Below are 10,824 nucleotides of genomic sequence, written 5' to 3'. Positions count from 1 at the left end.
GCTGTTAATGTTGAACTTAAGGTATTTGATAGGAAATGAACAGCGACACAATAAGGTTCTGAAAGTGCTGTAATAGTTTGTGTGATCACTTTGCTTGTAGAAAGTTATGACAGACCAAAATCTTCACTGCTGCAAAGTTGCATTTTTCCAGTTGCCAAATATGTTAATGTACAGCCACGTTCACACAGCAGCAGAATCCGGTTGTCAGTCCTGTATTTGAGTCCTTAACACGGTTACATTCACACAACAGTTATTTCCGGGGGTGACAACCGCATTCTCAGAAAACACGCGCTGTATGAACTGGACAGCTTGTAGTACAGTGCGAGAGAGTCGCTCGTGTGCGGTTTCACTCTGGGTAAGTTACAGCGACGGAGAAATGAGCTGTGCGTCATCTGAAGGTTTTAGATCCAGTCACTGTTCTCCACTGGAGCAGTTTCCATCACGTTTTGTGTTCTGTGCGTGACTCAAATTCAGTGTCATGCGCGAGACGCAGAAAAGGATGCGATTGCAGACACGGGCTTGACTCTCGTTGCACGTTCATACAGACAGTATTTGAGACGCTACTGTACAGTAAGCTGCTGTTTGAACGGGACATTTCGACAGCTCTATTTTGCACACAAACAGCTCTTAATCGAGTCCAGTTTTTTGTGTAGCCTGCTATTTTTTTGTTCATGGTATTCAGCAGCAGTTAAATGTTTAGCAAAGTAAATCTGTTTTGATAGCACATTGGAATGGATAAGTGGAGTTGATCAAGTCTGTGATGCTGTGGTTATTCAGGCGTCGCAGCAGCCTGCGGATCTGTGCTGTTGCTCATGCAGAGTCCTCTCATAGCAGCATGTTACTCCGTCTCATGTAGTTCATGAGCATTCATCATTTTCTGTGTTGTTCTTTTGCAGGGTTTCTATAAAGGTGGGAAATTTGTCTTCAGTTTTAAGGTAAACGGCACCTCAGGTTCAGTGGACACTCAACTAAAGACCCACGGCAGATCAGTATCTAACAGTGTAATCATGTAAGAGTGAGCAGATCAGAAGCTGTACTTCCAGATGTCACAGCAGTGCAGGAAAACACGCACAAGCACATCTGGAACAGCTGTTTTCACAATGCAGTCAACAGTTAGCTTGTGTTATGACACACCGAAGCTTAAACCTGTTATGGCAAAATAACGTAAAGGATTTGTCATCAATGTAATGTTTTTTCACCCATTATTAGCCAAGCTGTGTACATTTCTTTTCAAGTCTTTTCTTTAACAAGCTTCTTATCTTGCTAGTTACAGTTTGTTTTGTACATGTTTGTTTATTTCTTTGTCATTTTCAGATGTATGCTCCGTCAGAGCTGACACGTTTGGTCACAGCATTGTTCTTGCTTTAAATAGGATGCTTGTACTGAAAAGTAACCAGTTGTAGTGGTTGTGAATGATGTTTTAAAAGCGTGTGCGATTACTCTTCAGCAGTGAGTAAAGTTGAGGTGTTTTTCTTTCAGGTAGGACAGGGATACCCTCACGACCCTCCGAAAGTCAAATGTGAAACGATGGTCTATCACCCCAACATTGACCTCGAAGGCAACGTCTGTCTAAATATTCTGAGGTATTGTGTGCACTCTTACACACTGGTGTTACGATGTAATAGCTAGGATTGTCATGTCAATGCTCAACACAAACGGATGTCTGTGCCGGTTCTGTGGAAAGGATAGTGGAGTCATGGTAATGGGACGTACAGTCCAGGGCTCGTGTTCTTAAAGACTCTAAGAATCCTCTCGGAGAGCTCCTAATGGAGCTTAAACATTTCTACGTAGGAGTCCTAGCTTAAGAGCGATTCAAGACCAATCTGAGAGCAAGCCAAAAACTTTCATCTTAGTGAGGAGGCGGGGCTGACCCCTTTGCTAGCTATGACACAGTCTTATAAAGACTGTGATTGGCTGGTTGTTCAAGAAGGAAAAAAAGAGTGCTTTAGGGTTTAGTATAAGCCTTCATTGTTTGAACGGGACATTTCGAGACTGTAAGGAAATGCAGTTGTCAATCCCTAAACCTGACAGTGTGAACGTGGCCGTAGTTAATGTAGTGATTACTTTCATTTCGGAGATGTTAGCGTGTCTCTAATAAGATCGGTCACAAACATGACCCCTGCACCATCTAATGTGTAGCGTCTTATTAACTCACTGTCATGCATTGTGTGCAACACATTTCTTCTCCCTCTTCACGTTTCGTTGATTTTCTCCACTGCTAAAGAAACTCTTGAGCCTCTTAAAAGTCCTCGTCAGTACTCCTAACAATTTTGGACCTTAAGAGCTCTTTTAAGGGTTAAGATGCTTTCAGAATTACTTTTTTCTTTACTAGGATCTTTTCTTTAATTTTAAGAGGAAACACCCACATTTCTAAGAATTTTCTTATAATTTTGTTATAGGAGCAACTCTTAGCACTAAGATGTATCATGAATACGGGCCCAGGTCTCCTGAGGGCTGCTGCACAGTTGACAACATTTTCTCTGCGCTGCAACATAAAATGAAAAGTAGCTCTTGTTTTTTTTATCATTTTTGGGCCAGATAAATTGCTGCTTCCAAGATGTCAGAAACAGTAGTTTTCATTCAGTCTGGTGATCAGAAGCTGTCACCATATCAAAAGAGATGATGACTGTCTGTTCACCGATTTTATTAAGGCAACAGAGGTTTTATCAGAATAACATGAGTGATTTCATTTCATCATAATATACATCACAATCTACTGTAGTTATTCTCCATGGAAATACAGTTTTTATGATAACAATTTTAAATTCCAGGGAAATTTTACAGTTCTCAATATTCTTGATATTCTTGAATTTTGATATCAAAGTAAAAATACTAGGTTTTTATAGGTCAAATGTTCTTAAGCTCTTATTGAAGACAAATAAGCAGTCTGTATTAAATAAGAGCAAAGAAGCAACTGCCCCATCAGTAGGACATGAATGTAATCAGGGATTGGAATTAACTTTTTCACTCACCAGCCAATTTGGCTACTACAGTTTTAAGTTACCGGCCATTCATAACTTCTACTAGCCAAAAAAAAAAAAAACAGAAATAAACCAACAGCTTGAGGCTGTCTACACTGGGTGTAGACAAAGTGACCGTTGCAAATCATTTTGTCAGTACTAGGGGTGTGCGATATTGACAAAATAATATCTCAATATTTTCTGGGAAATTGATTTATATTGATTTTTACCTTTTATGGGCATTTTTACCTTTATAAAGCCATTTTTTATAAAACTGTGCATCATCTTTTGAGTCAAATTCTTACACGTAATCAGTCAATTATAACAATAATACATTTAGGCTGTTACTAAACAAATGAAATCAGTATCAAAATTAATCTTTGCAGAAGCTGCATATGAAGTGGCATTTAGATGTGTTTACACGTTAATGCAGCTCAGAGGGACATGGAATGCTTTTAACCTGCAGTTACACATGCATAAATAATGTTTTGATATTTTAAACATGAAATGTTGAATACTGATATTTGAAATTATTTAAAAAATGAAAAGATACTTTAAATGTGAAATTAAAACAATTAAAACAGCCAGTAGGTGGCAGCAAGTCACTGTTAATAAGTGAGTCATTGCGATTGAACCGAATCATTTAAACGGGTGATTCATTCAGGAACGATTCACCATCATGTTGCTCAGAGACGCAAAACAGCGCTGTGGCTGTGTTTGGAATGATTTTTGTTGGAGAAATAGAGTAAAAACAGCCAATATGCTGTCTAAAACGTAAGTCTCTTAATATTAACTTATAGTTTACTGAACTGCGTGCCTCTGTAGGTGTGTTTTGTTTTGTTTTTGCAATATAGGCTACTCAATAATGCCATGATGTCTCAGGAGTTCAGTATTTGCGCTAAACCTGTGCAGATTTGGCTTGCATGAACTTCCCCAAGAAATTAATGAGTGAACATAACTTACGAAAAGTAACCCGCCAAATTGGCTAGTGATTTGACAGCGTTACCCGCCACAGCTGATTTTTACCCGCATTTGGCGGGTGTTCATTTCAAACCCTGAATGTAATGGATCTGGATTAGGGGTGTAATGGTATGGGTCTTTCGGTTCGGTGCGCATGTGTGCCGAACAAATACAGCGTTGTTTTAGCCACTGCACGACTGGAGCTTCTCTGGAAACTTCCAGCTTTATATTTTGTTACTTTTGACAAGAATCAGAGTCTCATCTTTCAAATGATGTCCTTTTTTTTCAGGAAATTCAGACAGTAAATGCCGTTTTGACGCTCTTTGATGTGGTGCGACAGATCGCTGTATAAATGCATCAGTTACTGCTAGTTTTAACGTGAAATAAACATGAATGAACATCTCACGCCTCACGTAATCGCTCAATCAGGGTTTCAACTGCGGAAAGACGTCAAAACAAAATGTCACGTAGCATTTCATTTACCTCCGGCAAGTTATCAGTGTCCACAGCTCGATAGTTCGCCAGAGAAATGAAGTCTAGCGAAGAGCATTTCACCAAATATTAGACTATATACTCGTTATATTTTACTTTACCTGTTAGTGATGTCTTAATTGACCGTTTGCAAAGACCCGCCCTCCTTAGTTACTGTTGCTGTCCCCGACAAACAGTGCCGCTCTCACGCTACACGCATGTTCTCACGCAGTGAAAAATACATCGCAGAGCAAAGAGGAAACTGACAACACACCGACAGACAAGACAGAGCAGGTTACTTCTGGTATGAAACAAGGTCTCAGCACTCTCAGCTTTCAAATTGTGTCATTTTTAAAGAAATTCAAACAATAAATACTAGTAAATCGCATGCGATATTTAATGCGCATCTCGTCAGTAAAGCCAGTTCTGTAATCAGCAGTAAATCTCCATCACATGCTTTCAGATGGAGCAGCAGTTACTACAGAGCTGTAGTTCACTGACAAGCTACGCAAATAGCTGTCATTATCGCGAACAATTTCTTCGATTTCATAATCGTGCAATAATATCGTAATAATTTTTTTTTTTTGGCGTAGCTTGTCAGTGAACTACGGCTCTGTGTAGTAAACGATGCTCCATCTGAAAGCAGGTGATGGAGATTTACTACTGATCACAGAAGCGGCTTTACTGACGAGATGCGCATTAAATATCGCATGCGATTTACCGTGCAGCCCTAATTTCAACAACAAATAGAAATTTTATAATTTAGAAGTTAATTTAAAAAGTGTATTATGATAAATTTACATGTTTGCGTACATTTTTTTTTAAGTCGAGTGTTGATTATTATTTTTTAAAATAAACAGTAATTGAATTTAAGTTTGGACTCTGTTGTTAATTGTAACCTTATAGTAATGTAAAAGGGCTCCCTATAGTAGAGCATAAACTGAGGTAGATTTTTGTCCCTAAGAAAATGAATTATAATTGAAATTTGTTTAAAGGGGTCATATGATGCGATTTCAAGTTTTCCTTTCTCTTTGGATTTCAACAACAAATAGAAATTTTATAATTTAGAAGTTAATTTAAAAAGTGCATTATGATAAATTTACATGTTTGCGTACATTTTTTTTTAAGTCGAGTGTTGATTATTATTTTTTTAAATAAACAGTAATTGAATTTAAGTTTGGACTCTGTTGTTAATTGTAACCTTATAGTAATGTAAAAGGGCTCCCTATAGTAGAGCATAAACTGAGGTAGATTTTTGTCCCTAAGAAAATGAATTATAATTGAAATTTGTTTAAAGGGGTCATATGATGCGATTTCAAGTTTTCCTTTCTCTTTGGAGTGTTACAAGCTGATTGTGCATAGATAAGATCCCTGAAGTTGCAAAGACTAAAGTCTCAAAGAGAGAGAGAGAGAGAGAGGGAGAGCGAGAGAGAGAGAGAGAGAGCGAGAGAGAGAGAGGGGGAGAGCGAGAGAGAGAGAGAGAGAGACAGGGTCACATCACAGTGGAGGCAGCTGTCTTAACCGTGGCTTGTGTACTGCAAACACATACCAGCTTCATCACTGTGTCTGTCACGCGACTCTGTTCCCCTTTCGGGCTCTGTCTTTACATTTATTTTGAAAGATGAAGCTTGCGATTATGGTAAGGGGCGTTACATTTCCGATGAGTGCTTGCGGTGTTCGGCCAATCACAATGCACTGGGTCAGCTGGCCAATCAGAGCAGACTGCGCTTGTCGGAAGGAGGGACTTTGTAGAAAACGAAGCGTTTGAGAGAGGCGGGGCATAGAGGACCTACAATAATGTACAGTATTTTTAAAATAATGTGTTTTTTGAACATTAAAGCATGTCAACATATTCTGTTACACCAAATACACAAAATAATGATCTTTAAAAAAGCATCATATGACCCCTTTAAAGAAAGGGCAATTTGTTCAGTTACCTACTGTTTAATTAAAAAAAAAAAAAGCAATTTTAAGTTTTTCCCTCCGCTGTACCGAACCGTGAAGTCAAAACTGAGGTACGTAGCAAAGCGTCATGTTTGTGTCCGTTACACCCCTAATCCAGATGAAGCCTGGAGCACAGAGTTCTCCCGAGTGTCTGATTCAGCTCGGTCCGTAGCAGCGCTGGCTTTCTCCAGAGTCCTTCACGCTGACCTCAGGACATCAGCAGCCCTGCACACCAAACATCTCCTACGCAGTTATTCAGTCAACAGCCACATGGGAAATCCCCAACACTGGGTCCCGACCAAACACTAAATCCAGAGCATTCAGTGTGCTTTGATGCTTATCCTGTAGGGATGGGCGATATGGACTTAAAACTGTATCACAATATTCTCTGGTATCTATTGTGATAACAATATCAATGATAATTCGTATGCATCAACTGAGAGACAAAAAAATAGGGTATTGTGAGCATACACGTAATGTAATGTCTGTATCATTCATACTGGAAGCTAGAGGGCGCCCTCGCGCAGAAACTCCACATATGCATCACAGAAGTAATAACTGATGATGCTTCAGGAAATCCCTAATATGGACAAAGACACCTAGCTATTGCTGAGTAAAAAGAAGATAGAAATGCTTAAACTGATCAAACATGAAGACAATAAACACAATTGTGACAATATATGGTTCATCTGTATTTTTCAAGCCATCTTGGGTATTTTTCTATAAGAATAAAGTATATTTATAATGCAGTGCTAATCGACATAGGATTTCTGCCTCATTCTGTGATGTGAAACCAGGTCTGGTCACAAAAATAAGTTATTTCAATCACTTGACTGATGTTATAAAGTGTATTTGGAGTAACCCCGTGTCCACACCACACCAGACGCGACAGAATCAATCAAATATCACAGCCAATCAGAAGCGTGTTTGGGCGGAGCCTCTCTGGAAGCGCTCTGCACTCAAAGAAATGGATATGTTTATAATCTAATTCATAAATATTAAACCTTTTTAACATCATTATAAGTACATACTGAGTGACTGATACCATCTTTATGGAATACACTCGTTGGTTCGCAGTGAGTCACAGTTTTAACGTACATCTTTGCTTTATTTTCAAGATCTGAGGTAAACTGACTGTTGTTGCTTTAAGTATGGCTATAAATGCCATGCACTATGATATTTAAACTCATATTAGACACGTTTAGCTTAGAATAAAGCACATAATCAGTACCTGAGATTATCACTGTCATATAGTTTGAATGTTGTTCCAGCTGTGACGTCGCGGAAATAGAAACTGTTTCTAAAATAGAAATTTTGCGCGTTGCGGCTAGTTAGGACAAAACCTCTGATTAACATGGAAAATATACCGTTTATCGTGTGTCGCGGCGTCGCATCGCGTGTAGTTAGGACACGGCGTAAAAGTTTGTCAATAAATCTCTTTGTTGGACCACAGGTTTGAGAGGTTTCAGTTTCACGTCCGCCTTCCACGATGCCGCGCCGCACAGTCGCACACAGAAGTATGTCAACAACTAGACTTTATCGTTATTATCGCGGGAAGACTAGTTCTTATCGTGGGGAGAATTTTTACCGGTATATCGCAAACCCCTATTATCCTGTACAGCCTTTCAGGTGAATGACAGAATGCACCCAGAGTATAACGGGGATAAAGGGTAGAAAGTTGGACAAATGTTGAATTATCAGTCATGTAATGAAGTATCAGTGTGTGATCCTGACATTCAGCATCACTCCTTCTGTTTCAGAGAAGACTGGAAGCCAGTGTTGACGATTAACTCCATCATATACGGACTACAGTATCTGTTCCTGGTACGTTCAGCTCTGCTGCTCATTGTGTTTAGATGCTGGTGACACGATCCTCATGCCCTGCTGAGTTTCTCTGGTTTATTTCCTGCTGGCGTTCACCTGCACACATTAACTGCAGCTGGTGTCGTGTGGTCTCTGTGTGTCCCTGCTGCAGGAGCCCAACCCTGAAGACCCCCTGAACAAAGAGGCGGCGGAGGTGCTGCAGACGAACCGGCGGCTCTTCGAGCAGAACGTCCAGCGCTCGCTGCGCGGCGGATACGTGGGCGCCACATACTTCGAGCGCTGTCTCAAATAGTCCACGCCGCCGGCCCTCACATCCCAGAATGCATTTATCGTTTACATGCGCTGAGACGCACTGACCGACACACTGACCGCACACAGAGGGGGGGGGGGCCGGTCAGTGACTGTTGCTCAGAGAATCCAGTCGTATTTGCCACTATGCTGGTACCCACTGTTTATTTTTGCTAACTCATCCTCCCACTCACAGAGAGCGAGACAGATCATTACACTTGTATTCATTAACCAGGCTTGAGGACCAGATTCTTCTGGGCTTCGCGAAACTGCCTCGAGTCGCACATATATTCAACTAGTCACTCATTCTTACGTTCGCCAAAAAAGACGCGTGCAGCGTCGCCTTCGACCAATTCTGATAGCGCTGACAAATTGATACCCCGCTGAAGCTAGAGGCCGGTTAACACGAGATCGGCAGGATCCGTCTGCTGACTGGGCTGTTGTGAGCTTGGGAGGCCTGCGATGTTTTGCTCTAGTTTTCCTGGGTGGGATGGGTGGGATGGGATTTTCCTGAGGAGGATCGTCCTAGGGTTAGGAAGGGTTGCGTACAATGTTACAATTCTGTTGTGTATATTGAAATCCCAGTTGTTCACAATGACTGCAATATGAATTATGTTAAATAAAATATTGAGTTGAATGCCTACATTTTAAGATTAGTGTAAACTATAACAACAGATTGTCTTTAAAAAAAAGCAACCGCAACAATAAAATGTTGGACGATGATGTGCCTCTGCGTCAGCACACTGGACTGATGATCACTGGACGCTCAGGACCGATGAAGCGCGTGCGGTCGCAGAACACAACCCATTCACTCAAAGCTAGCAGAAGCCACTGCAGTCGAAACGGGACACGTCTGATTTGACCAAGCCTTTGATATCTGGGTCACCCTCTGGAAAATTTCTAGTTTCATTTTAAAAATGTTTCTGCTGTAAGACGAGCTCAGGGTGTGATGGCAGAGAGATGAACATAGTCGAATAATCTGCAGCAAGATACAGAACAGCACTTTGGTGCTAGAAGGTAAAAACCTATGTTTCACAGCAACTCTCGGATGCTGTTTCTCCCGTCAGCTCAGCAGCCACAGCAGTGCAAGCAGAGGATTGTGGGATATCATCAGGATTTGGACGGGCCTCTGGATGCTGCCTCTCAGGTTTCAGACGAATGAGTGAGTGCTGTAGACATCTGTCGGTCATGTATGTGAGGTGCGAAAGCAGAGCAAGTTCACAATGCCTTCATTACAAACCGCTTCAGTCAGCGTAAGCTGGTATTTGGGCTAATGCATTGGTGTATTGGTTTTGAATGGAATGATCTATGAAAAGTTTATTCCTTCATATAGAATAATAATAAATATGCTAAGATGTATTTGAAATACATTTATTTCATGCCAATTACACTACAAATACAGTTATATAATTATCTACTTGATCAAATACCCTGCAATTGTACTTTTGCTATACTAAACTATATTTAAAAGTCTGCTAAATTGGAACAGCTAATGTTAATGCTCTTTAATTGTGCAGAAGTAATGCTGAAGTTCAACTAAAGATATACTGAAGTATATTAGATTGTGCTAAAGTGGAACTACTGCAAATATACTTCAGGTACACTTCAAATCTTGCATTTAAAGACTGATATTATTCAAAGATCATACAATCCTCATCAATAGTGACATTAAAACACATTTTAGGCTTAATATTAAAATATTGTGCACAAACAGTACTCCAAATAAAGTTGAATTATAAGTTTTATATCAGTAAGCCTCAGTCAGTACATATGTTAATAGATTTGAACTAGGTGTGAAATAAATGTATTTTAAGTATATTACTTTTTCTTTTTTTAACTGGATCAGCATATAGTACGTAATGGAGAAAAGTGTGGGTTAAATACGACTAACATGGCAGGACACACTTTATTATTGCTTTCCACGTGTCAGTTACCTGCAAACTAAATGCAGTAAGTCTGTCTGCCCTCATTTTCATTATGAGAAACAATTAATTTTGCTTCACTACATTTCAAAGCATAATATGTAACCTTTTACCGTCCATGCATGCCGGTTCTTGTTGTTTAGAAGGGTATAACTCGATCGGGAAGCATCATTCTTTGGGTGAATCGGTTCACCAAGCGCACTGAGTGATTGCAGCGTGTGAAAGATCCAGAGCGAGTCGAATCACTGAATCGGTTCACCAAGCGCACTGAGTGATTGCAGCGTGTGAAAGATCCAGAGCGAGTCGAATCACTGAATCGGTTCGGTCTGACTCCGTGATCCAGGAACGAGTGTTAGCTGGTCCCCAGAGCTCAAGAGTGCTCCTCATAATTCATAGGCTCTGTCCCAAACGGCCCATTGATTCTCTCTCTCTCTCTCTCTCTCTCTCTCTCTCTG

General features: G+C 40.3%; 1 protein-coding gene across 1 annotated transcript in view; it reads left to right on the top strand.

The window, feature by feature from the left end:
- Positions 1 to 9,088, top strand: part of LOC107727148 (NEDD8-conjugating enzyme Ubc12) — a 14,725-nt gene extending 5,637 nt beyond the window's left edge. The window contains exons 5-6 of the mRNA XM_016536932.1: positions 8,096 to 8,159; positions 8,311 to 9,088. Coding sequence (XP_016392418.1) covers positions 8,096 to 8,159; positions 8,311 to 8,451 — 205 coding nt within the window. The 3' untranslated portion in view covers positions 8,452 to 9,088. The remainder of the gene's footprint in view (positions 1 to 8,095; positions 8,160 to 8,310) is intronic.
- The last annotated feature ends 1,736 nt before the right edge of the window (positions 9,089 to 10,824 follow it).

Source organism: Sinocyclocheilus rhinocerous, unplaced genomic scaffold (assembly GCF_001515625.1).
Source record: "Sinocyclocheilus rhinocerous isolate Xijiao unplaced genomic scaffold, SAMN03320098_v1.1 scaffold4140, whole genome shotgun sequence".
NCBI classification, from domain to species: Eukaryota; Metazoa; Chordata; class Actinopteri; order Cypriniformes; family Cyprinidae; genus Sinocyclocheilus; species Sinocyclocheilus rhinocerous.
This window is presented reverse-complemented; position numbering and strand designations above follow the sequence as displayed.